General features: G+C 39.3%; 1 protein-coding gene across 3 annotated transcripts in view; it reads left to right on the top strand.

The window, feature by feature from the left end:
* Positions 1–27,509, top strand: part of arhgef10la (Rho guanine nucleotide exchange factor (GEF) 10-like a) — a 155,259-nt gene that overhangs the window by 3,934 nt on the left and 123,816 nt on the right. For all 3 annotated transcript variants that reach the window (XM_054785625.1, XM_054785624.1, XM_054785623.1), the window contains exons 2-4: positions 15,248–15,472; positions 19,866–19,893; positions 25,491–25,642. In XM_054785625.1, coding sequence (XP_054641600.1) covers positions 15,253–15,472; positions 19,866–19,893; positions 25,491–25,642 — 400 coding nt within the window. In that variant the 5' untranslated portion in view covers positions 15,248–15,252. The remainder of the gene's footprint in view (positions 1–15,247; positions 15,473–19,865; positions 19,894–25,490; positions 25,643–27,509) is intronic.

Below are 27,509 nucleotides of genomic sequence, written 5' to 3'. Positions count from 1 at the left end.
TTCTCAGAGGCGAGATGGCTGATGGGAGGTGACCTTGACTGATCGAACATCTCTGCACAATTACATTAGTCAAAGTTGCACAGCAAGCATACAGTTGGGTATGTGAAGGCCAGATTGGCAGATGGATGCATGCCAGGCCAGCAGTTGGCGATGTTACACGTTACACATGTTACATGTGATCAGCATATGCCGGTAAACGCCTTTCAAAGCCAATCACAAAAAAACGATTGGCGTGCGGCGGCAAATCCTACAAGTGTGCTGTGTTACGTCATTTCACCGCGATTTACAGTATTTTGATAAGCATGCACTGGAATCGCCTGGCTGCCTTGTTGGCACTTGCGCATGTGATCAGATACGCGACACGTCATGTGTTGACTTTCACTGAGTTTCTTATTATCGGGAGAATGAACAATAGCCCGTAAAATGTGTAGCCAATTGACGACAGCTTGTCACATGTTAAGCCTATCTATGCTAGTGTGTGTGATCGCCCACGTTTCAATGTCATTCCACTTTCTGGCATTTTTGTTGACACATGTTGCATGTAGCGGAAACCCTGATGTCGTCATCTACCTAGCTTGTTTTTGTCCCATGAGCGAGCTACAAGTGGCTATTAAGTTCATTTAATAGTGCTGCAAGTTGGATACACCTGTGCTATTATAACCCTGGACTCTCAATGTATACTGTTTAAACAGGACACATTAATGTAACACAATTAATTAAATTGTTATTTTATTTTGTTGTGTTATTTTGAACTAAATATTGAACAATTTATTTCCCATGTATTTGTTGTATTACTCTAAAACAGGCATAAAAATAAAATGTTAGGTTTGTGTCAAATAGCGCAAAATTTTGTACTTTTGTACTAGTCACGTAGTACAATTGGACTAAAAAAAAAATTGCAGATGCAGCAGCATTCGTTCGGAGCTTGTTTTTGCTTGTTTTGAGTGGATTTCACATTCATGGAGTACGTACTAACTTTTTCAAGTGTCGCTGAACAATTTTGCTCTCTTGTTGTCATTATACGGTTGTCATTATGTCCTCAAAACACTATTTATTTGTGTCGTTGTTGAATGAACATAAACACATAGTGTGTGTGCAGCCTTATGATGGAGATACTATCACAGGGGTCCCCGAACTTGCCAGATGATTTTGAGTAGCTCACCAAAGGGGCAAAGAATATTTGCTTCAACTCTTAGTAGTTTTTTATTGTAACTGTTGAATTTAGACTTTATGTCTTTATATCACGACAAATGACCACAAAATAGCATAAAAACGATGGCCACACTGTTTGAGTGGAGATCTGCTTGGTAAATAAAGTTGTGTACAATTTAAATGTTGCTAGTCATAAATGAAACACAAATAGTTGACAGGTCTAGTAGTGATGAAAGTTGGAGACCTCTGCAACCTGGACACTGAATTTATTCTATTTTAAGTTGAGCAGGACAGATTTCTGTTTAATAAAGATATTGATTTGATTATTTTATTCTGTTAATCTTGTTATCTTTATTTATTTCCCATATATTCATATTACTCCAAAACATACATCAAATTAAATTCAGGTTTGTGTCAAATAATGCAAAAATTCATTCATTTATTAATTTTATGTTGCTTGTCCTTACTAGTGTTGGGGGGGTATGCCGGAGCCTATCCCAGCTGACTTTGGGCGAGAGGCGGGGTACACTCTGGACTGGTCGCCAGCCAGTTGCAGAGCACATATAGACACAACCATTCGCACTCACATTCATACCTATGGACAATTTAGAATCACCAATTAACCTAACATGCAGTACAAAAATTGTTGCACACAAATAAAGGCAAAAAACAAAACAAAACAATCCGCCCAAACTTTAGTAATAATTACCTATTTACCGGGGGCCCTTGGAATTTTGTAACAGCGCTCGTGACCAGTAGCACTCATCATAAATAAAATAAAAAATGTACAGTTAATCCATGTGATTGGTGTCAGTATCGGCCCATCTCACTCATGGATAATCGGTATCGGAGTCAGCAGCATACAGCCCTGATCGGAGCATCCCTACTTAAAACACATGTACTGTACATGTCCAACTATCTTCAATGTAGGGATGGACATTAAGATTGCTGTCTATTGTGTGGACTTGATTGTTGACGATCTAAAACAATACAGTGCAGTACTTGGCTGCAGCCAGCAGAGGTGCTGTTGATGCTGTCTCATCTAGCTTGTGATCTAAAGATGAGAACACTCAGCCGTCTGCTACTTCCATGCAGGTGTCCACAATGGCACTACTCCTCCTCTGCGCAATACAACACTGCCATGGAAACAGAAGTTCACAGCATTCAGAAAGAGATTCTCATATGCCATTGAACATACAGTACAGTATAGATACAGTATGTAAGGAATGCAAAAAAATCAATTGCCAATTATCCCCATAGTTGAAAAATAAAATGTAGTTATCCGTAGTTTAGACAGAAATGAAACGGCGGTTAAAAAGCAATTTTCATCTCTATGGACCTGTCCCATTGCTCTGATGTTATTCCTATACCGCTCACAGCCACAAGGGGGCATGTTTGCATGGTATCTTGGGATTGGTATGATGTGATGTGATGCCTGAATTAATTAGCTTCTTTGTCATACAGGTTTAGTGTCGGCATCTCTCAGCATTCAAGTTGGTAGTGAATAGATAAAACCCTTATCATACTGTGACATTATACTGTATGTTATTATTGCCACTGTCCTCAGTTTAGTCTTAAATTTAAAATGTATAATATTCATAATGATTCATCGTTAATTATGCAACAGGCTTAACTTGTTATTGAGGAAATGTTCTCTAATCTTTTGCCAAGGAGACATTTCAAGTTCATAAGCTCCTTGCCCGCCTGCTAACAGCCTCCCCCTCAGGTTGTTGAGTCTTTGACAGTCAAAGGAAGACATATTACGTCTCTTACCGAGGACCACAAGGAGCGATGCGTAATATCAGTCCTTGTAGATAGGAAGTCTTTAGAGAAGGGAAGGAGTCATCACTGCTCTGCACTGCTACGTGTTGTCGGTGTCCTCATCTGCTGAGTGTTGTGCAACTGTTTCCAAAAGGAAAGTCCAAAAGTTGCATTTCCTCTTTAACTTTCTCTTGCATCCCCACTGATGTTTTGTTCTTTGCTCACCATGTATTCCACTCTGTCACTGTTTGCTTTTGTAAAGGACTTTCACGACTACTCGCTGAGTTTTGTCTGCATTTGGTTCACCAGCGCTCACGCTGTTTTATCTCTTCAGGCAGATTTAGAGCTGTTTACAAAGTCTTAAGTGATTCTAAGCTCAAGCAGGTCTGTAAAAATGGCTTCACTCTGCTGCTTTCTACTTGACTTATGTTGCTACTGAGGATGGATTTGTTGCGATAAGCAACACAAGCCAAAAACCTTGTTGAACTTTGGTCTTTTAATTGAACTCTAGTTAGTTTTCTCCGCTTCCTGTGCTTTGTTTAGACAAACTCAGGTGTGGAAAAATCAACCAGGTTTGTTCCATAGCGGCATAAGGATGACGTAACTACAGGTCGGCAGTATGCGGTGGAAACTGTTGACTTACCAAAAGTGTCTTTGGTTTAGGGAAGGCAGTGGCTCTGGAAACCGGAAGGTTGGCGGTTCGATCCTCGCTCCCTCCATCCATCCATGTCTTTTTGTCCCTGGGCAAGACACTTCACCCACCTTGCCTACAGTGCTGCCCATACTGGTGTGTGAATGTGAATGAATGTTTGGTAGTGGTCGGAGAGGCTGTAGGCGCGAATTGACAGCCACGTTTCCGTCAGACTACCCCAGGGCACCTGTGACTACAGATGTGGATTACCACCACCAGTGTGTGACTGGGGAGTGAATGAATAATGGGTTCACTTCATTGTGAAGCACTCTGGGTCCCTTGAAAAAGCGCTATAAAATCTAATCCATTATTATTATTATTATTTTTATTTTTATTATTATTGTTTATGGGCCGCATGGTGGTCTAGTGGTTAGCACGTTGGCCAACACAGTAACAGCCTGGAGATCAGGAAGACCTGGGTTCGATTCTCCCTTGTGGAGTTTGCATGTTCTCCCCGTGTGTGCGTGGGTTTTCTCCGGGTACTCCGGCTTCCTCCCACCTTCCAAAAACATGCATGTTGCATGCACTCTAAATTGTCCATAGGTATGAATGTGAGTGTGAATGATTGTTTGTCTGTATGTGCCCTGCGATTGGCTGGCGACCAGTCCAGAGTGTACCCCGCCTGTCGCCCGAAGTCAGCTGGGATAGGCTCCAGCATGCCCCCGCGACCCTAATGAGGAGAAGCGGTCTAGAAAATGGATGGATGGATGGATATTATTGTTTATTATTATTTGGTTTAGCATGCACATTTAGCATTTAGGATTTGCTCACACATCCTCTTAAAACAACTGGTGTACTTTAGCCTGCCAGATTACCCATATCATTATTAGAAGAATTTAAGAAAATCCCAATTTTACTAATGTTACAAAATAATATCAACAACCACAATGATAATACTGCATTGAAACAGTCATACATATTAGTAGTAATAGCAGTAATGACATTTTTAACTATGATAGTGATCAGAATGACAGTAACTGTAATGCACATAATTGTAATAACTATAATCATATTTCCGACATCACCGTCACTATAATAAAACAGTTGTACTCTTAAGAGGTGTTTATTAGCACTATTTCACTTCATAGAATGTAGTTATAATGTAGATGTTATAATAATGTAGTTAGACCGCAGATGTAATAAAACATCTTTTGGACTAACTTGGTTTTAGTGTTGGTGTTTCAAAGATGATTACTGTTTGGAAAGATGCACAGTGATGTGCTGACATTAAGCATGCGGCGATTGATCGGCTGGCCAATCAACGCAGATTTCCTTAATTTGGGTGGATCGGCGATCCTTCAATCCTTCCAGTCAAGCTAAGGCTAAAGAGATCGACCAATACCGATCACATGGATTAACTGTACATTTTTCAATGTACACTGTATTTATGACGAGTGCTACTGGCCAGAGTCGCCGTTAGGCAATTCCAAGGGTGACCTGGCAAATAGGTAATTATTGAAAAATAAACATTTGGGCAGATTATTATTTTTTGTTTTTGCTTTATTTGTGTGAAATGATTTTTGTACTATTTGACACAAACCTGAATGTAATTTGGTACATGTTTTACGAACACATGTAATACAAACACATGGGAAATAAATTGTTCCGTCACAAAATCAACATAAAATAATACAAATCAAATATCTTTATTAAACAGAAATCTGTCCAGCTCAACTTCAAATAGAATGAATTCAGTGTCCAGGCTGCAGGGGTCTCCCACTTTCATCACTTTTAGAGCTGTCAACTATTTGTGTTTCATTTATGACTGGCAACATATAAATTGTACATGACTTTATTTACCAAGCAGATCTCCACTCAAACAGTGTGGCCATCGTCTTTATGCCATTTTATGGTCATTTCTCATTATATAAATGCGTAAAGTCTGAATTCATCAGTTATAATAACAAACGACAAAGAGTTGAAGCAAATATTCTTTGACCCTTTGGTGAGCTACTCTAAATCAGCTGGCGAGAGAGGAGACCTCTGTCATAGTATCAACATCATAAGGCTGGATACACTGTGTTTATGTTCAGGATGAATTAAACCATTACCATTACCGTTACACCATCTGACATCCAGTACAGAATACTCCTAAGGAATCCAAAAGTTGTCTTTAGTTGGGCTGACTTAATAAAGTGTTGGTAACCAGGAGAATGTCACTGTTGTCATCTTCAACGTTTCCTTTTACCTTGCACTTTAAAGTTTCCACATTTGTTTATTATATATTTTTTATTTATATTTGTTGATTTTATATTTATTTATTTGTTGATTTTATATTTATAGCCATGTAAGCCAAATGCGACAAATAGGTAAAGAAACAAACCTGCATTCAAATATCGACCAGCAAGTCATAATGGGATCCAAGAAAAGAGCTTTACAGGTATAGATGCACGTGTGAAGTAAGTACTCTGACAGTGTCAATCAAAAGTGAGCATCATAATCTTTGTAAAGACAGATGTTTTGATGCAGGTATAACATTGAGGTTAGTTTGTGTAAGAAAACAACATAGAGTACATTAAATAAGGCAGTGTAGTAATTGGGGTTGTTAGTCACAAAGCGTTGCTCACATGTGCAACCTGTTGGGCGTCACTCCACATATTGCCACTCCACTTGGGGGGGGGGGAATTCTCAGAGTCGTATGTAGGTCAGGGGCTGGGTGTGTACGAGTTGGTTTCATCTCCATTCTGTCATGTATCACATTTTTCTCCCAGAAGAATAACTTTTACGCAGCTCACTCCCGGAGCTCTTTGTTTTGTCCAAGCTGGAGTCCTTTATGACTCGCCCAAACAGCTTTCATCCAAAGAAAAAACCCTGCTCAGACTACCTGTCATCTTGATTCTGAGGGGGCTTCTCCAAACCTACCCTTAGATGTCTCTTCACTAACGGGGATGGATTTAAAACCTTTTTCCACTTCAGATGTGCTTACATTTCTACTTAAAACCGTCATGCACATCCCAATAGGTGGCACTGTGACTCAAGACTTGATTGGTACTTAGCACAGAGCTCTGGTAAGGCTGGGGAAACCTCTCGGTCTACATTGCGGTTCGAATAGCGCTTCCTCACTCTTATCGCGGTGTTTCAAAAATTAATTCATTAATTAATCATGGCGGTTTCATGATTGACCATGGCCCATTACTAGTAAAAAAAATACTGAAACACAAGTTACATGTGTTATTCTGGCCACAACAATGACACAAAACATTGATGAGACATGACGTTACATCACATTTCCTTAACACGGCATGTATTCAGCCATGGCATGTCCGACATGATAGAGTGAAAAAAAGTTCTCCTCCTATTCCGAGTGGAAGTGGTACATTTTTGGCTTCTTAATTTTTCTTTCTTCTCCACTCCATTTGAAACACTTTAAGTTTATAGTTAATAAAATTGAGGCTAACTAGTATGCTATGCAGCTGTGGCCGTCTCTTGTGTCCCTGCAGTGATCCCGTAGCCTGGACATCAGCAATGTAGTGTAAACAGGAGTGTAAAGGTGACTATAGGAGTGTTATTTCATGTCTACATGGCTCTAATAATGGTAAAAAATATTTTTTTATTACGTTCTAACTATGAAAATGTTCCATTTATTAATATTGAATCCTACTGAAATTGAAATTCACTTAGCGCCATTGTTTTTTTTTTTTTTTATTTCAAAATGTCAATATCCTCTGATAAAATATCTCAACTGTGGATATTTTAAATTTTTGTAGTCATCCATAAAAGCACACCAAAACAAGATATCCACATTCATCAGCTTTGACCTTGCAAGTGATCAACATGTTTGCCTCTTTTCTGTTATATAGCAGATCAAACCAACAACTGTTTGTGTTTGGTTCATATTGATTTGGTCCATCTAGGGCTTAACCGATTACTCGACTAATTGAAACAACAAGCTTCAGATTAATCAACTAAGAAAATAATCGTTAGTTGCAGCCCTAAATGAAACACACTGCAAGCTTTTTTCACAACAGTTCCATCTGCTGCTGTCTGATGGGTCATTGCCCCACATATTCACCCTTTTTTTAATCATTACTCTGATTACTCTAATCATTACTCTGATATTAGATGCCACATTGTCTTATTTTGTTGTAAAGGAACGTCTGGTGCTGGTGCTGTCAGAACCAGGAAGAACCAGGAAAGTTTCATAAATAAGTCACGAATCAAGGCACTAAGCGAAATCAAATCACGCCTGTCTCACTTTACAGCAGTAAAACTAAAATATAATTCGTTGCTACTCCTTTTCAGACGTGTTGAATTATTCAAGTGTAAACCTGATGTTGTTGCATGTACCTTTGCTAAGTATGTTCAAAATAAACTATACAAGTGTGATGTATCTGCGACTTTCCCAAATGTTGTCAGTTTGTATATTGCCGTAGAAAAATATATGCTTTAAAAATACATATTTGTTTGCTGACATGTCCTCAGCAGGCTGACGTGGACTTGAAGGAACCAGCTGTTTTGTTGCTGAAATGTGGACGTATCCATTAGAGCTCTCACACCTCATGTGCATTCCTTTGCAGGCTAAGGCAGTTCACCCCACAGAAGCGTCCACAAATGAGTCAGCAAGCAGCTTTAGCACGTCTGAACTCGTCCTCAAAACCAAAATGTTTTTTTATAGTATTCAGGTATTTAAATTACTATTATATTCAACTTGCATGTCACGAAATTCCATAGAAATAAACAGGCATTGTTTTTGGACAAGATGTGTATGTTTTCCATTTTGAATGTACTATCTAAGCAGCGGGCTGCACGGTGGCCGAGTGGTTAACATGTTGGCGACACAGGGAAGACCGCTTGGCCATCTCTGTGTTGTTCTGAGAACTTACAGAAACTGACAGATTGACTCTAAGATAGATTCGAAAGATGAGAACAATCAATGTTTTTCTACCAATTCACATCCTGAACACTTGCCAGTGACAACAGCAACCAGGTACAAGCCATGAACGCACGCAAAGGACAATAATAACATTCACTAATATTGTGTTGTGAGGAGTATGATATGTTTTACTGGCAGTTATAGCCACCACAGATACCTCACTAGCCGCCTAGCTAGCGCTAGTGCTCAGTTAGGAATTAGCACTGCATTAGCCGCCATGAGCGCTAGGCTGGCAACTATATGAAGCATATTAACAGGAGAAATGTGAACTGACTTACTGCCACCTTTGCACGCTTTTCCACGGTCGAACGTCTTGTGTGTGTTTAAGCAAAAGCTTTCAACACAACGAGCGGGTGTAATAACAACAATGCAATAACAACAACAATTCACAGAGAACTGCAGCATATTAACAGGGATTGCATTGTGGTGAACGGGAACTTCCGGGTGGGAATGTCCGGTTGAAATATCACTTGCTTTGCCTCCTCCTTCCCCATTAAGAAGTGACAGACATTTTCAAAAACGGTTAATATTAAAATATTCGATCACACATCTAACACAGGAAATATGCCTTTCAATGTTATTTTTTGCGGCCGTTTCTTTCCCACACATGCAAACAGTACAAAATGGTGATTTTATGTGACGTACTTTCCGCTCATATTAGCGTACCGCCCAGTCATCCTTGCATCTGCTCTGCATTCTAATCAGCATTGAGCCACTTCCCGTGCTAAAACATTCTTTGGCCTGACGGAACAGCCTCTGGGGCTCCTTTGGGAAATTACAGCCCAGAACAACGTGAATGTTGATTGTAAAAATTCAGCGTCAGCACTTATTGCTTCATCTAAATGTCTGTCACGATCTCATTATGACACTGAAAACCTCCCACTATTGCATTTTGACTGTGCAATTTGGAGTTTTGCAGGGCCACTCTGAATGCTGAATCACCAGTGTGTGTTTGTAATGTTTTTCAATCAAATCAAACCTATTGAAGCAAGAAGTGCAATTTAGTTCAGAAATGGCTTCTATTTACGACCCAAAGAGATTCCAGTGCGGCCTTTGCTGCCAGTCTCACCATCAGTTTCTCCACAGGCCCACTCTCTGCTCGCGTCAACAATGGCGCTTCTGTGAAGAGAAAACCTCTGGTCTGCTTCAGAGAAGCATTGTTTCTTCATTCGTCACTGCGCTACTGATTAGCTCACGGGTCATTTGGGCCACTGCTGTGAGCACTTTGCTTTGACTACACTAGTGTTATATGGTGTGAAAGAAGGAGGAAACTTCCTCTTTGATTCAGCTCTGAAGCTGCCCACAGAGTGAGGGTGAATTAACGATGCCAAAGTAGGCTGATCGTCAAAACTTCCCGTACAACAGAAAACAGAATTGAAGCGAACAAAGGTTGGAAAGTCAGACTTTTGCTGCAGAGACCAGTATGAAAAATCAATTCATCCATCCTTTTTTTATGGCGCTTAACCTCTGTGTCTGTGCACATTGGCTCCATATGAAATTAACACAGAAGAGAGCAAGCATCTTCTCAGCTAGCCTATTAAGCCTCTTTGTCCCAGTAGTGGAGGTGGGGGCAACGTATATGTGCGAGCAGTTAGCTAGCAGACGCGATTCTGAATGAACGCACAAAAGTAATCGTTTCTAAGCCGGATGCCACAGTTCCAGTGTGGATGTGGAGCAAGCCTTCTTCCCGACAGTCAACGCTTACTGAGGCGTTTGATCGGCGGAGTAAATATTGAACGAAACATCGCCAAATGGTGCACGTTCGCAGTGTCGCTCGCTACATTGCAAAAGAAACCTTTCAATGCGGTTGAAAAGCCAACAGTAGGAATTGCTTGGAAAATATCAGCAACATTGCATTTTAGCTCACTGTCTTGGCTGTTTTTATCCGCCTATTGCGTCGTTGTGTGTAGTTCTTTTGACACCATGAGTAGGATTGGTCCGTGACGTGAGTGTTCTAGTAGGTGGCTTCTGTGCCTCAGTTACACGATGCTTGAGTGGCGCAAATGTGACATCACAAAACGATCATTGAATAATAATAATAAACCAAATGTGGATTAAAAAAAGGTGGAAATTATCGATTATCATCGATAAATTTTAGCACAAATATCGACCAGCAAAATTTGTTATCGTGACAGGCCTACACGGGGAGAACATGCAAACTCCAGACAGAGATGCCCAAGCCTTACCGATCTCCTGACTGTTGGGCCAACATGCTAACCACTTGGCCACCATGCAGCTAAAATATGACAAATGTGGCTAGCTATTTGCTGAAAAACAGCAAAATGATCAAACATACAGCTCCCATGTCTTTAGCAGACAGACAGATCGTTGACAGAGCTCCAGGCTGGGTTTTAAGACGTGTAGCGAAGCCTGCTTTCATATCTTGTCCATGAAGAAGGAGATTTTTAATTCGTGACATGAAAAGCTGTAACTTCAAAAGCGAACCTTTGAGCACCTCTTCTCTCAAAAGTGTAGCAACCAAGTGAGAGAGATGATAGATTTTGATTTCGTTTGGTGCTCATAAACAGGCTCATGCGGACACATATTACTGTTAGAACATAATTCTAAAGTCACTTTTGCATAATAGGAGATCCACAATAGAGGGGAGTTATTAATGGTAAGAATGACAAATGGTATCTGGCATATGGGTGAAATGGTACACTCTGCTGCCTTTCATGTAGAGTGATTTTTGGCCAGACTCCCACTGGAGATGTCCAGTGCCAGTTTCAAGCCTGGATCGATGTGAGGGTTTCGGCAGGAAAAACTAAGCCAAACAAATCATTTCTATTAGACTTTGATTGACGACGAAAAACAACCACCACCTCACTTCATGTCATGTTCTCCCTGTGTGTGTGGGTTTTCTCCGGGTACTCCAGCACCCGCCCACTCTTGCATGCATGTTAGGCTAGTTGGAGACTCTAAATTATCCATAGGTGTGAATGGTTGTTTGTCTATGTTTGCCCAATCCAGACCTTTTATACCATTCATTCATTTTCCTCAAAACTTAATTGCTTAACGTTCTATGTCTGAGTTCGAATTGATTTTAAAGGGCACACCTGGTTATAAATTCAGAGGATTCTACCAAAATTTAATACTGTTGTCAATTAAATTTTGTATTTTTTTTCCTGCATTCTTGCATTAAGTATATTTAAAAAATCTGGAATAAAACTTACTGAAACACTAAGGCACACACTGTCATTAGCGGCTGTATTAGTGTCTTAATTAATCTTCTCTCTAAGCTGCCCCAGACCTCTTGATTGAGCTAACAGAATTGCTAACCACTATACTGTATGTCACACTAGTGTTCTCTTGCTGTAGCTGTTTATCCCTGCAGGACTCCTATCAGATTCTACTAAAAGATATTATTTAGTGTAGCTAGTTTTTTTTACTTTCCATGAACACTTGTTGGCTGGTCCTCTTCCTTGCTGTGTTTTTAGTCAGCTGGTTTTATCTTGAAGGTGTTTAATATGATTTTGATAAGCAGCTTAGAACATTCCAGCCCTGCAATCTGTTTGCCTCGATCCATTTAACTCTTATCATGAATGGAGGAAATAATCGTTTCCTTCCTTTTCGGACCAATTTGGTTTTGCTGCTTGGTATGGTGAGTGTGTCTGGTTTGTTGGTGTCGTTCTACTCTGTTAATGTAATACAGTCGCAGTTTGAATTTCACGGATTCACTCACGTTTTTTCAAAAATATATAAATTATTAAATCATGTTGTTTCGTGGTTGAATGCGACCGACCGTCGTCCCTCGTTTATCGCGATTAATTGTTTCCAGATCCGACCTCGGTGAGCGAATTTACGTGAAGTAGGATTCAATATGAATAAATTGAATATAATCGTTGTTAGAGCATAGAAAACCTGTTTATGACTTTCTAAATATATTTTTTACCATTATGAGTGCCACGTAGACATTAAATAACCCCCCTATAGTCACCTTTACACCTTTACACTCTATTATTCTTTGCAAAGGCAACGTGATGTAATGTAATGTCTCATCTATGTTTTGGGTCATTACTAATGCCTACTGGCCAGAATACTACATATAACTTCAATATTTTTTGCTAATATTGGGCCATAGTCAACCACGGAACAGAGATCATTTATTAATAAATACATTTTTGAAAAACTGCAATAGAGTGCGGGAGAGATATTCCAACTTTACTAGTCCGAAAATATGCATATTTAAGTAAATATTACGTAAATATTATATTTTTCAAGCAAAAAAAAAGACTAAATAAATTAAAATACAAATAAGAGGCATTCAAAGATGTTGATGAAATGTAATAAATGTAATAATAGACAGTGGCCACTCACTAGGTGATACTGTAACAGACATACCGGATCAGACTTGGTCCCCGGAACAACAGGGTTTTATTGCACGTTTTATTCCAAACAGGCACCATAATCCCTAATAAAAAAATAATAATAATAATACAAATAGGGGCTACTATTGCAGCCTTACCGACGCACAGCTGAAACTTCCCCAACTTCACTTCCTATCTGCGTCTTTTCCTAGGTTCCCTAGGGAACACATTTATAATGACACAAACAGGCACATGTTTGTCTTAAATGGCTTATTTACTCTTATTTTGACTACTATGTTGGGTAATACGAGTGTAAAGGTTACTATAGGGGTGTTATTTCATTACTAGAGGGCTCTAATAATTTTTAAAAACTTATTTAGAAGGTCGTAAACAGGTTTTCTATGCTCTAACTACGAAAATATTCCCTTTTTAAGGAATCCTACTTCACGGAAATTCACTTATCACTGTTGGGTAAAAGAGGGATTACTATAATGTGCTTTTAAGAAGCGGCCTCATCAACACGATTAGTGACATCATAAGTCTGGAAGCCAGTCTTGGTCCTGTAGTCTGGAAGTACCAACTTTGAAGCCTCCAGGCTACAAAAACTGAAAAGGGATTTAGTGAGGGAGGGTGTAGCATATTAAAATATTATCATGGCTGTGTATTCTGGAATCCTAATCCCACAAGCCTTTTAAGATGAAAAGCAACTCATTTTTAACTTCTTAGGAGCTAAGCAAACTAGTTCCTTCCTATTGTTTTTTTTCTCACTAATATTTAAAAGGTTGTTTCGGAGAAAATAAACATTATTCAGTATTCTGCAGACTGAGCTGTAAAAACATTGGGCTGGGGCTCAAAATACCTAACCTTTAATTAAATTCTGACACTTTTTGTGGTGTGGTGGACTATAATGCGAGCAATACGTGGCATACAAATGACAGAGAACAAATTAAATGTTTTAAAAAAAAAACAGAAGGAAGGAAGGTGGTCAGAATGAAACCCTCAAATCAACCGGGAATAAGAAACCAGGAAGAAAAATGGCAGACTAAGTACAAAAAGAGACAACTACTAATCTCTTATTCCTCTCTAGTTCAGTTTGAAATCAACAATAAGTGTTCTTATTGTTTGTGTGCACATTAGTTGGTTCGTTAGCAGGAAAATCTGCAGTGCAGACTTTTATGAAACTTTGTGGATGGGTGTATAGGAAGAACCCATTCAAGTCATTCGTTGACAACATATACAGCCGTCCCTTGCCACTTCACAGTTCGAATTGTGTGGCTTCATTCTATTACGGGTTTTCAAAATTATATTAACAAATCATGCTGTTTTGCGGTTGTATATTGGCCAAAACATATGCATATTAAAGCAAATTTTATGTATTTTTAGTCTATTGATGATGATTACAATGGTATATATTCATGGAATAATTACTCAACTCTGCAACTAAAGTGTTTTTTTTTTGTGTATAAAAGAGTAAAATAAGATTATTTGAACAAAAGTCTAACACCAAGTGGACACCGAGTTATGTACTTTACATTTAAGAAAGAGTGAACTACGGAGGGTTGCTATGGGAAATGGAAGATGTCTCGAGCTCTGGTATGTTGGGTGTGTGTTTTGCAATGTTTGAAGTTTGTGTTGATAACATTACCAAGGTCTATCCACGAGTTTAAAATTTTAAATGTAACACTTGTGTACCCTTGATCTGAGCTATGCACATAAGGCAATTCAGAAGATGCATTCCAAGACGCTGTGAATGTATGTAGTATTCTACACTTTGTCAGTAGGCGTCAGTAATGTCACTGTAATGTTCGGTGAGACACACAATCACCAGACTAGATCGGTGGATCAAAAGGCTTTTATTGCAGTTTTGAATGATCTCACAACAGGCACAAAAACGCCTAATAAAAATCTGAATAAAAACACAGGCTATTGTTGCGGCCGAGAAGATAAAACTCAACTCTGAGCCTCTGACGCCACATCCTGTCCGCCCCACCGAAACACATTTACAGCAACACACACGAGCACGAGTCTTATTTATATATTAAATTACTTATTACCTCTTATTATGTCTACTATATTATACTATACTATATTAGGAGTGTAAAAGTGACTTAGGGGTGTTATTTCATGTGTCAGGTGCTCTAATAATGTTAAAAATCATATTTAGACAGGTAAACAGGTTTTCTATGCTCTAACTATGACAATATTCTATTTATAAACAAGGAATCCCATTTTGCGGAAATTCACTTATCACAGTCGGGTCTGGAACCAATTAATGGCGATAAATGAGGGGTTCATAGTGGAGAAAGTAATATAACTCTTCATTGAGACAAAATACTGTATTTGGGACATAATTGAACACTCACTGTTCATTCTATGTGGACATCATAGCAATTTATGTGTTTTCTGTCTTATTTTGTGTCTGAATCGTAGGTGTCACTATTAAAATCTATGCTTCTCCCTCAGGAGCCATGTCCACCACCACCTCTCAGCAACTGCCAAAGGAGGACGAGGAGGAAGATGAGGAGCAAGGGGAGGAGTTTGTGTTTGATGACAGCGAAGACGAGGAGAAGCCTCAGGAGGACGGCGAAGGGGTCGTGCAATCAAACTCAAAACCAGTGTCACAAGCTGTGCAAGATGTCACACAACAGGGAATATGTCCCCACAAGGAAGCATCCATTTCCACTGAAGGTGAGTTATTCCATACCAGTATATTGACTAGAGATGCTCGATATTGGCTTTCCTACCGATATCGGATATACCGATATTGTCCAGCACTTCATTACTGATATCGATATCAACTGATACCAATATTGGCAGCAGCTCTTCCTCAAACTAATGTGTCACGAACACATTGTGCTTCTTTTACTGTGATGTCGCTGGATGCATTTCACAAATAAACACTGTTTGTGCGAAATAAGACAGATATTGCAATATGCAATGAAAGTTATATAAAAAGTACCATATATATTTATTTATTTATTTATATTATATAGCCAACTAAAGCAACATGTTGTACTATCAGCAAGTAAGACAGGTTAGTCGTAATCAATTTACAAATAAGAATCCAATTAAATAATACTGGAAACGGTCCAATTTGGAAGGATGCACATTTCAATGTGGCACAATCCGTATAAGAACGAAGTAAAGTACAAACTATGAAATTCTGGACGAATACAATAAGTGACATTTTTGAACTGGCCTCATTCAGCATGTCTCCTGTTGCTTATTGTTTTGCTGCAGGCATGCTAGCTGCGTGTGACTCGGTGATTCTTCCTGAGGTGTGATATTAGATTAGAAGTATTAAAGGAAGACGCCTTACTCCCTCCTCACAGTGCTTTACAGTCATTGCAAATTGCATGTTTACAATCCGATGGCGAAAGGTGGAAATCATTTCAGACCAGGGGATCACTCACATGGCGATATCATTATCTGCAGAAAAAATGATAACGGTACACACCGATATCTCATTTTTATGCCAATACCATCACTAAAATTAGAACTTCAGCATTTAATCAATAAGTCAATGATTAATCGATTATCCAATTAATTGACAACTAATTTGGTATTGGATTATATAAAAAATGTTGATATCCTCTGATTTTAACCTCTCAAATGTGAATATTTTTTTTATTTCCTTAGTCATCCATGAAAGCAGACCTATTAGCTTTGTGTTTTAGGCAAAACAAGATATTCACACACATCAGCATTGACTTGGGAAAACAGTGATCGACATTGCTTCCTTTTTTTCTGATGTGTATATGTAATATGGACCAAACCACTAACTGTTTGTGTTTGGTTCATCTAGGGACCAATAAATTACTTTCTTAATCAAAACAACAAGCTTCACATTAATCGACTTAGAAAATAATCATTAGTTTCAGCCCTACCTAATACTGACCTTTCATTAGAGGGGTTGTTTAACAATGCAGAGAAAACGGTGAATGCTAAATGTGATGCTTAACTGTGCATAATATCATTGCCATTTCTCAACTGATTCCATCTCATCAAACAACAAAACATGCATCTCATGGCTGATGGATGGCGAAGTTATTATTTTTCCCAGCCCAACCACTAATTGGTTTGGATATATTGGAAGAGGAAGCCCATAAAAAGTAAAGCAATGATACAGCAATGATGCCATGACATCACCAGAAGATAGCTTTTTTTAATGTGAAAATATTTGCATAATCATATATTCTGTATTTTTTTATAGGGATATAATGTGTTATTTTTAAGGATGTAAATGTGGCAATGCATCTTTCTTTCTTTCAAATCACACTGCAGATGCTGAACATGCTATTTTTTTATACCATTAGTTTCCAGTAAAGTCATATCTTAGGGGTTGTGAAGCCCCGAGAAGAAAGTAAACATTGTAAACGACATGATTCAGTATACCAAATTTTGAGATGCACTTTTTAAAACTAGGGTGCGACCCAAATTACTTACTTTGCTAACTTTGGAGAATAAATCCCATGCTAGGCAGATGTTGTCAAGTTTCGGCTCACAACCTCTAGGGGGCATATTGCCAACAAATTTGGTCATTCTTGTAAAATGTCCTTTAATTCCTTTCTTTCGTTGGTATTTCTTAGCGTTCACACTCAGTTTGACTCAGTGTTTGGCATTTTATGTTGTAATCCATGAAGTTGGCCGATAGTGATGTACGGGGGAATTCTGGGCAGCGTTAATAGAATAATGTGGTGGGGGGCCTGTTATGTAACCCAGGGTTGAAAGTGTAAGTACCGTCCCTCCCCGCCAGATGACCAGTTTACACACTGGGCTCGTGACACTACTTTAACCCCCGTTATGTTGTCAGAGGCAAGAAAGCCATGAAAACGAGCACATGCAGACAGCTGCACACACATCCTCGTCCTCCTTTACAGCCCATCCCTACATAAAGTCATGGAAAAAATGATCAGACCACCCTTGTTTCTTCAGTTTATTGATCCGTTTTAATGCCTGGTACAACTAAAGGCACATTGGTTTGGACAAATATGTTGATGATAACAAATGTAGCTCATAAGAGTTTAACTTAAGAGCTGATATCTAGCAACTTCCATGGTTTTCTTGATAATAGCCAAAATCACTTAATTTCTTACATGAATAGCTTTAGAATTGTACTGACAAAAACTCTTAAGAGCGATTTTGTTGTCATTGTTATATTTGTCCAAACAAAGGTACCTTTAGTTGTATCAGGCATTAAAATGAACAAGAAACTGAAGAAACAAGGGCGGTCTAATCATTTTTTCCATGATTGTAAGTTCTCCAGAAATGTCTTCCATGACGTCCCTCAGAGTGGTTCAGCCCTACGTCGATGTAATATAGTTACACTACAACAAAGTGAAACATTACACAATATGCAACATTTTGGCCAAGAGAGTAAACCAAAGCCATGTGCAAATGTAGCCGTGCTTTACAGTTTCACTAAGAGAGGCATGACATCATAGGAGAGGTTGTCGATGTCGAGACCCTGATGAGATTGAACCCATTACTCCTGGTTTACAAGACAAGTGCTCTCACCACTGAGCCTTGCGAAACTGATGTTGACCTTCATTTAACTCCAGAGTCTCCTCTAGTCTCCAGTAGTAGCCGGGCGCATGGTCTACAAAAGCAACTACACTCATCTACTCTATTAACAGCTCCAAATGAACTGAAAATGTAAATCAAGCTAAACGATGCCACACGTCTTAAAAATCTATTTACGTAACACTAGTTTCTTTAATGGAAGCAGAACATTTGAATCACACTTTAACCGTGTTATTATGAGCAATGAGGGGTTGCGTTCAGACGCACCACATCATTTAAGTTGAATTCACATTTTGAGCGTATTTTCTGGGATTTCCGAGCACACTTAAATGCAACAAATTGTACTTACGCGTATAGAGTTACAAACTTAGTGATAAGAAATCCACGTATTGTTTTTCTTTGTCTTTCTGTGTATTTAGACTCATAATAAAGACGTAAAGTCCAGGTGCTGTCATTTATCTCCTCAGATATAACATGTACTAAAAACATTTACATACACTTTCTGTTCAAATAATTTTTTCAATTTGTGGAATAAAATGTATTGTTCCTAAGCAGGAAGCTGACAGTTATTTAAGAAGCTTTAGTTGAGAAATTTCTACAATTTGGGTCGCCAATTGTCATTGAGGATTGGTGGTCGGTCCCACAGCCAATCCAGTTGAGAGCTACTGTTCTACACAAGTCTTAAGGTGTTGAATCATATTGGTCGTGCTCCCTCCTTTAATTGTTTTGCCAATGTTGCACTGAGCTGGCCAGTCTTTTTTAAAATTTTTTTTTATGAAGTTCAGCCAAATTTTTGATCCACTTTGTCTTTGTTGGTGTTCGCAAAAAAGATTTGAAATTAAAAATTTGAACAATCCCGGGAGAATAGAAATGTTAGTCCCAGTTCCCATGATGTTTGAGACTCGATGCCCAACCCTACTCTGTAGCAGCCGTGGGCACCCCCATGTTGATCTTGATCACATGACATTTTCATAAGATTCGACTGCACTTGTCCAATTTCCATCCATCCATTTTCTATACTGCTTCTCATTATGGTCGCGGGGTATGCCGGAGCCTATCCCAGCTGACTTCGGGCAACAGGCAGGGTACACCCTGCACTGGTCGCCAGCCAATCGCAGGGCACATATAGACAAGCAACCATTCACACTCACATTCATACTTATGGACAATTTAGAGTCTCCAATTAATCTAACATGCATGTTTTTGGAATGTGGGAGGAAACTGGAGTACCCGGAGAAAGCCCACGCACGGGGAGAACATGCAAACTCCACAGGGGAGAATCGAACCAAAATCTTCCGATCTCCAGACTGTGACTGTGTGGCCAACATGCTAACCACTAGACCACTGTGCGGCCGCACTTGTCCAATTTCAATCGGCAAATAGTCGCCACCCCTAGAAATAACAGCCTCACTCCAATTGTTACCTGCTTTCAATTTAAGGCCCATTTGCAAAATAGTCTCAAGCTTATGATGTCACTGATTCAGAAAGCCTGTCACTTTCTAAATGTTTTGCCTTGGAAGGATTTGTCTCATGGTTGCTGTTTTCTTCTTTTTGACAGATGTTCCAGTTGGCGAGTCAGCCAGCAGGTAAGTTGTCAACACCGTCGGAACATTACTCATGCTTGGTGATGTACCTCAACTCCACTGTCTCTGTCATGATGTCATGTTTTGTGCTCTGTCCATGCTTGCACTCCACTGTGAGTATTTTAGACAGCAACTTGTTAACGCTGTGTCTGTTTGCACAACATTTTCATGCGAGATGGTGTGTTGCTGCAACCTGGAGTGAAAAGTGAACTAGTCGATGTTTGAGAGTTTGCCGGTCGATCGCGAGAACATTTAAACATTTGCCCTCAACTCCTGGAGAGCACTAACAGGCACGCATTTTGTCCACTGAACACGGCCGTATGCCTCGACGCTATCCAGGCAGCAACCCGCATACCCCCCCTCGTACACCAACCAAGAGCCATAAAAGTAGGGGTGTAGGGGTGCCCAAAGTGCGGCTCAGGGGCCATCTGTGGAAAAAATTACTAGACCACCCTTGTTTCTTCAGTTTATTGATCCATTTTAAAGCCTGGTTCAACTAAAGGTACATTTGTTTGGACAAATAGAATGATAACAACAAATATAGCCCATAAGAGTTTAATTTAAGAGCTGATATCTACCAACTTCCATGGTTTTCTTGATAATAACCAAAATCACTTAAGTTCTTACTTGAATGGTTATAGCATTGTACTGCCAAAAAAGCTATTTCGTTATATTTGTCCAAACAAAGGTACCTTTAGTTGTATCAGGCATTAAAATGAACAAGAAACTGAAGAAACAAGGGTGGTCTAATAATTTAAGACCGGGGCTTCTCAAAAAGGTTGGTGACCACTGACCAAGAGAGTCCAGGAGAGGAATCTCTGAATTACTTCACCTTTGCAAGGGAGATTAGTTTAGCCTTAGTTTGAGGCGTTTCCTCGTGTAGTTCTGAATTTGCAGTCATTACAATGATGATAATAATAATATAACACCAGCCTCATGCCCCTCCTTCCTCAACTGGCCTTCTAGGAAGTGTGCTCAGAAACCTTTACTCTAGTAGATCTAGTGCATCTAGTGGATTCCTGTGGACCTTCCTGTGCTGGGAAAAGTGGCAGGACTTGTGCGCAGGTGTGAGTGTAGTGTGACTGTGGCCCTGTCCAAATAGGAACGTTCTTGAAATTTTTTTTTTTTTTTGGTGCGTCCACACTGTGCCGGATTAGTAAACAGTTACATCCAGCCGAGTCAAAACGATGTAATACACAAGGCACACCTACGTGTGGCGCTGTGAACAGCTACGCGGACGAAACCACAGGACACAACAAACCACAGAAGAAGAAAGTACAGACGCGCATAAGTCGGTCGTCTTCAGCTTTTTAAGGCTCGTGGAATTACATGTGCCTCATTTTGGGTGTATAAGCCAAGAAAATACTGGGAGTATGTCGACTGTGGTGAGTCATGACACTCAGAATATTCACACGTTTAATTGTTGTCAAAGCTCACTTTTGTTTACTTGACTGCGACGAGGCTGCGGTGGGTCGGTGATGTCATCGTTCTGTATTGCCTGTCCACACGGCAACAACAAGCCGGTGTTTTCAGATTTTCCCACTCTGGAAGCTGTTTTAAAAAAATACAGAAAAATGCAGGTCACCCAGAACACCATTCCGGTGAAACAATAAAATGCTTTGTGTTTTCTGTATAAGCGGGGTGCGTTAACTAGGCACTATACATGTTGGGCCATATGTTTCGTGCTGGCGCTTACACCTTTAAACACAAAACTTTGTTAGAACATTTTAAAGAGGCAGTGTAATAACAAAATGTCCACCACGGTTATGACAAATGTACTTTTTGTGTTTGTGTAGTCATGTTTTCTCTTACTTGGTAGGCTGTGAGTTTTGTGCCGCAACTTGCAAATTAACTCACAAATACAGTACTTTCTTATGAAGTTGGAGTTAATGGATTAAAGAGCATAAATTATAGATTATGTAAATCAGGGGTCTCAAACTCAAAATCGTATCTTGCAGCCCGCGACTGGACATCAAAGAGTAGTGTAACTGCAGCCCGCAACATCCAGGCAAGCTCAGCGTTACTTACATACTTCCAGGGACAAGTAAACACCAACACTGAACTAAAAGTGGTGTTATCACATGGACTGGGGGAGGAGTGGCCCTTTAGCGTTATTGTGAGCCATGTATTGTGAATTGTGTCGTATCGTGATGGGGCCCAGCCTCACCCAGACTCTACTTCCAGTGGCCCCCAGTGAAATTGAGTTTGAGACCCCTGATGTAAGTGATGAATATGATTAACGCACTTTTTGGGTTGTCTGTGTGTTCCAGTCTGTTAATTGGGAGACAGATTTTGTACCACCATTTTTGTACCAAGTGTTTTAGTTACATGTAGGGATTGACTGTGTGCATTATGTCAGTGTTAAATATTCCGCCCTATGTGTGCGTGTGTGTGCGTGTGTGTGCATGTGCATGCGTGCGCGCGCGCGCGTGTGTGTGTGTGTGTGTGTGTGTGTGTGCATGTGCATGTGTGTGTGAGATAGAGTCACCAAAAGGTCTTATTTCTCATCATGCAGGAATAATTTCTGCTGATTCCACATTTCCGCTTTGCTTCAGTCAATAGTCTGCTCCTAAAAAGAGGAGCTATCAATAGCACTTTCCAGCACGGAGGTGTTGAGAGTGTCATCACATCCAGTGCATCTGTCAGCACATTTTGAAAAATACTGCCAAAATTACTTCGCTATTGTTCCTGGAGATGTGTGTTTTTCCTTCAGTGACAGGCCTGTTGCAGTTTTTAAGCATAAGGCGGCACTTCTTCCCTTGGCTTTTTTTTTTTTTTTACTTCAAGCCAACATTTACTTTTGTCGCCTCTTTTAGCCCGTGACAGATAGTTTTCATCCACCACACAAAAGGAAACCATGACAACAGAGCATACATGCACTACTTTAAATTCCCTCAGAGCACAGCTTTAGTCCAACAGTTTATTCCTCCCTCTTTTTGTTGGACTTTTTACCTTTTTGCCGCCTTGCAGAACTTCATACACCTTTGAAGGAAACTAATTTAAAGCATATTTATATTTTATAGCTGCTTTCTTGAAGCCCTCTCTTCAACTCAGCCGGATGCGTTGTGAAAGTAAAAGAAACACTCAGACTCAAAGTCAGAATCATCTCTATTTGCCAAGTATGTTAAAACACACTGGAACTGTATTACCATAGTTGTTGTCAATCTAGTAGTAGAGCAGAATACACTGAGTGTGCATGTATACACTAAGATTGCACACAAGTGATCATATTACTAACATACTACTCAGCTGTGGTATTCATTAAGAAGCTAGTTCAAGTTCATTTTAATGTACAATTTTTTAAAACTTTTAAATGAGCCTCAGATGTCCCACAATAGTGTATTATAAGTGTGTAGGCCAAAGTCTAGCCTTGATGCTGGAATTTAGTTCAGTTTAAAAAGTGCTTTCAGTAAACCATACTGGGAACACGCCATTTTATGTATATGTAGCTTTAATGCTAATGATTGGATTGTGTTTGTGTTTGTCCGCGCCTGTCTCTGACAGAATGTGTGGCTCCAAAAAGCGCTATTGTGCACTGTATCCACTTTACATACAGTCGTCCCTCGCCACTTCACGATTCAAATTTTGCGGCCTGTCTTTATCACTATTTTTCAAAAATATATTAATTAATAAATCATACTGTTTTGTGTTTGAATACAGCCGATTACTATTCAAAATATATGCATATTTAAGCTAATGTTACATATTTTTTTGCCCAAAGCATAAAAATGGCTAAATGTACTAAAATGCAAACATAGTGCATTCAAAAGACACATTCAAAGATGCTGACGTAGTATTCTACACTAGTCATTAGGTGTCAGTAATGTTAGTGTAATGTTCGGTGGGACACACAATCACCAGACTTGATTGCCGGAACAACAAGCTTTTAGTGCAGGTTTGAATTATCTCACAACAGGCCTGATAAAAACATGGGCTAGTGTTGCGGCCGTAACCCACACTAACTTAAAACTCAACTCTGAACCCCTGACGTCACATTTGTAGCAACACACATGAGCACGGGTCTTATTTATGTCTTAAATTGCAGATTTTGTTTTATTATGTCTACTATATTGGATAATACGAGTGTAAAGGTGACCACACTTGTCCCTCACCACTTTGTGGTTTGAACATTGTACCCTCACTCTATCACCTTTTTTCAAAAAATGAGTTAATATATGATTGTTGTTTCATGGTGGATATATATATATATATATATATATATATATATATATATATATATATATATATATATATATATATACAGTATATATATAAAGCAAAGTTTACATATTCTTGGCCTAGATTAAACATTTTCAAGCATAAACATGGCCAATTGAACTAAAGTTCAAAAACAGTATAGGGCATTAAGACATTTATGAAATGTAGTATTCTATACTGGTCACTAGGTGTCACTAGTACACAAGACTTGATCCCCGGAACAAGATTGTTTTAATGATCTCACAACAGGCATAGTAATACCATAATCCTAATCACAAACATAATAATAACACAGGCTACCGTTATGGCTGTAATCCAGCTAAAACTCAACTATAAACCCCTGACATCACTTCCTGTCCACACGTCCAGAAGACATTTATTTCAACACACACGAGCATGAGTCTTATTTATGCCTGAAATGGCTTATTTTGTCTGATTATATCTGATATATTGGGTAAATCCTAATAAGGAATATGTTTTGGCCATGCAGTGCTTTGTGGGAATGCTTCAAACAGAGGAAGATTAATGAGAGCTCCATCAGCATGGTCAGCACTGTGCTGGTCTATCCGCTTGAGGCCAGGGGGCAGCACAGGAGGAAGTGCGGCGGGCTTAGCGCGCTGCAAGGAATAAAAACACATGGAAGTCAGAGAGATTTGCATTCAAGTAGCTTCCAATTTCGGTGGAGCTCTGCCCCAAGCCGATGTCATTTACATTGAAAAATTATTCCCACGCCTTTCCTTGAGCTTTTCTGACTGACTTACGTGCACAGATAATTTGCAAAGGGGAGAGACGCAAACATACGCTTGGATTGCGAGCTGGTTGAACGGGCAAAGTGCCGCCTTTGTTTCTGCTTTGTCTTTGTCAACACAAGTGAAGAAGAGATCAGTACATCACAAGAAAACTGTCAACAAAGGGTCCATTTTTTGATTGAGATGGATGATCACATGACAGTAATCTTTGTAGTGTGACGCATAGATATCGACCTGTTTACATGAACTAACTCTGCCAAGAAGAGTGGTCAAAAGTCCAGTCAGAATTTCATCATAAGCTTTTGATAACTGCAAAAAGTGTCTGGTTGAGGCAAAACTTGCTAAGGGGCATTTAACAAAGCAGTAGTGGTATCCTTCTGACCCTGTGCAAATTTAGAGAAAATGATTCCAATTCAAGATTGTGTACCCAATTCTTAGTCAAATGGGGACCAAAACAGAACAGAGCAAAAGTGCTTGATGAGTAACAAAATAAACCTTCTAACCTGACAGCAGCAATGTGAGCTATTTAGATTTCCACCCATCAATACTCCCTTTCCTCTGTCCGATATTCACATTTAATGAGGCGCCCAGTGCTTGTTAGTCTAACTGTGCTCATGTTTTGATACCTCACAGGCCCTCTGAAGCAGCCCAGTTCAATGCCTCAGCTCTGCATGAGGGGGAGGAGCTTCCATCACGTTCTGTGGCGCTATCGGTGGTGGCGGCGGGGGCTGACTTGGGAGACTGCAACAGGGAAACTGTGAAGGAAAGCTCAGACGTCCCTGAAGGTACACACTGGAATTACTTTGACAAGGAAGTATTGCAGATGAAGGCTACGACAGCAGAGCCATAGATTAAACCCAAGCTCCCCTTGGTATTCTGGTCTATTCCACCTTTGGATTGGATTGTTAAACTGCCAGGTTTGCGTCAGCTACAATGACATTGGCACAGTATTTTATTAGTGGTGCACACCGCAGCTGGTGAGCATGATGAAAAGTGGCAACAGCACCATATTACTTAGTTTCATCTCGCACTTTATTGATTTCTACGGAGAAAAGAGGCGATGGGTTCTATAAGCACTGTGTTCTGTCACTTAAACAATACCTTGTGAGCACGCAACAGCACCACACACAGTCCTGCCATGACTTGATTCGTACACAGACATGACCTGAGTCACAATAATGCGGGATGAAGATCAATAGGAAACAATTTGCATCCAGGAAAATTGCTGGTGGATTCCGACTCAGTCAGCACTAGTAGTCTTGTTGTCTGAAGGTGGCTCAGAGGGGAGTGTCTAAAAGAGAACTGCAATACTAGTCAACATGCTTGTGCTTTTTAGGCTGCTGTGATCACTGTTTGCGGTCTACACGCACATCACCACTACAATACATGCACAAGCTAGTCATTTTTCATTTGAATGTTATCGTCAGTTTTAGATTGTATTGTTTTTTTATTTACATTTTTTTGTTTACAATTGAACTTTTAATCTATTATTTTGTTTTGTTTTTTATTATTATTTTATTATTTTTGTTTGAGAAAAAATATTATAATTAATAACAATCAAATAGTCATCATCATAATCATTTGAATTATTTGTTTTTGTTTTTAGCAGAATTAAGAAAAAAATATTATTATTGCAATATTCTTCTTTTAATATTATTATAATTATTAATATCCGTTATTAATATATCTTTTTATTTCTTTTAAAATGTTATCATGTATTTTTATTTTTTTGTTGTGAACTTTGAATTTCAGTGTGAATGTATTATAAATTTTTTACATTTTTAATATAATCTTTTCATTCATTTTAGATGGCAGTATTTTTTTTTTTTTTACAATTTAATTAATTTTCAATCAATTAATTTATTACATTTAAATCATAAACTATCAACCAATCACAAAGCTATGTTCTTTCACGTTAATTTCCCAAAAATTGTGTAGCTCAAGTCAGGTTGTATTGATATTTTTTTTTTTTATGTAAATATTCAGATTTATTGTTTGGAATTGTGTATCCTACAAGCACAACTGAAAAAGTGACATTGCTAAAGGTTATTTATTTAGTTTTGTTTTGTGTTTGTGACTCAGTTGCTTGCAAGATGCACCTAAGTTCGAGCTGGAGGATGTTCGGTGGGATACATTATGGTCATCTCCGACCAAACATTTTGCGGTTACTTCAGCCAGCACAAATCACTTGAGGGGAGAGGTTCTGTTTTGTTTGTTGGCTGGCGGGAAAAGTACACAGTAGGCTATAAACTTAATATGGTATGTGAATAATATACTGTGTTTGCATAGATTTTACATTTCTTGTGGTTTTAAAAATGCAATCCTGGGAGTTATGTCTGATAAAGCAGCTTTGGTGTATTCCCATGGTGTCACAAGGGACCTTTCCAAATAATGATGCATTTCCTGCTGGTGGAAGCAGTGGAACATTGTCATGGTGTGACAATGACTTGTTTTGATGTTTATTTCCAACATTTACAAAGTAGGACAGGATGGCCGCCTTCCCTCCAGCGCCACTGTGAGCGCATCGGTGCGTCATTGTGTGTCGTGTGTCTTCACACAGCAAGTAACTGCCGCTTTGAAGAGGTTTTCCCAAGATGCTTTGCAGATATGCTGATAGCCCAAATCCAGTTGTTTTCCTCGGAATACACAGAA

The sequence above is a fragment of the Dunckerocampus dactyliophorus genome, chromosome 8, assembly GCF_027744805.1.
Source record: "Dunckerocampus dactyliophorus isolate RoL2022-P2 chromosome 8, RoL_Ddac_1.1, whole genome shotgun sequence".
Taxonomy (NCBI): Eukaryota; Metazoa; Chordata; class Actinopteri; order Syngnathiformes; family Syngnathidae; genus Dunckerocampus; species Dunckerocampus dactyliophorus.
This window is presented reverse-complemented; position numbering and strand designations above follow the sequence as displayed.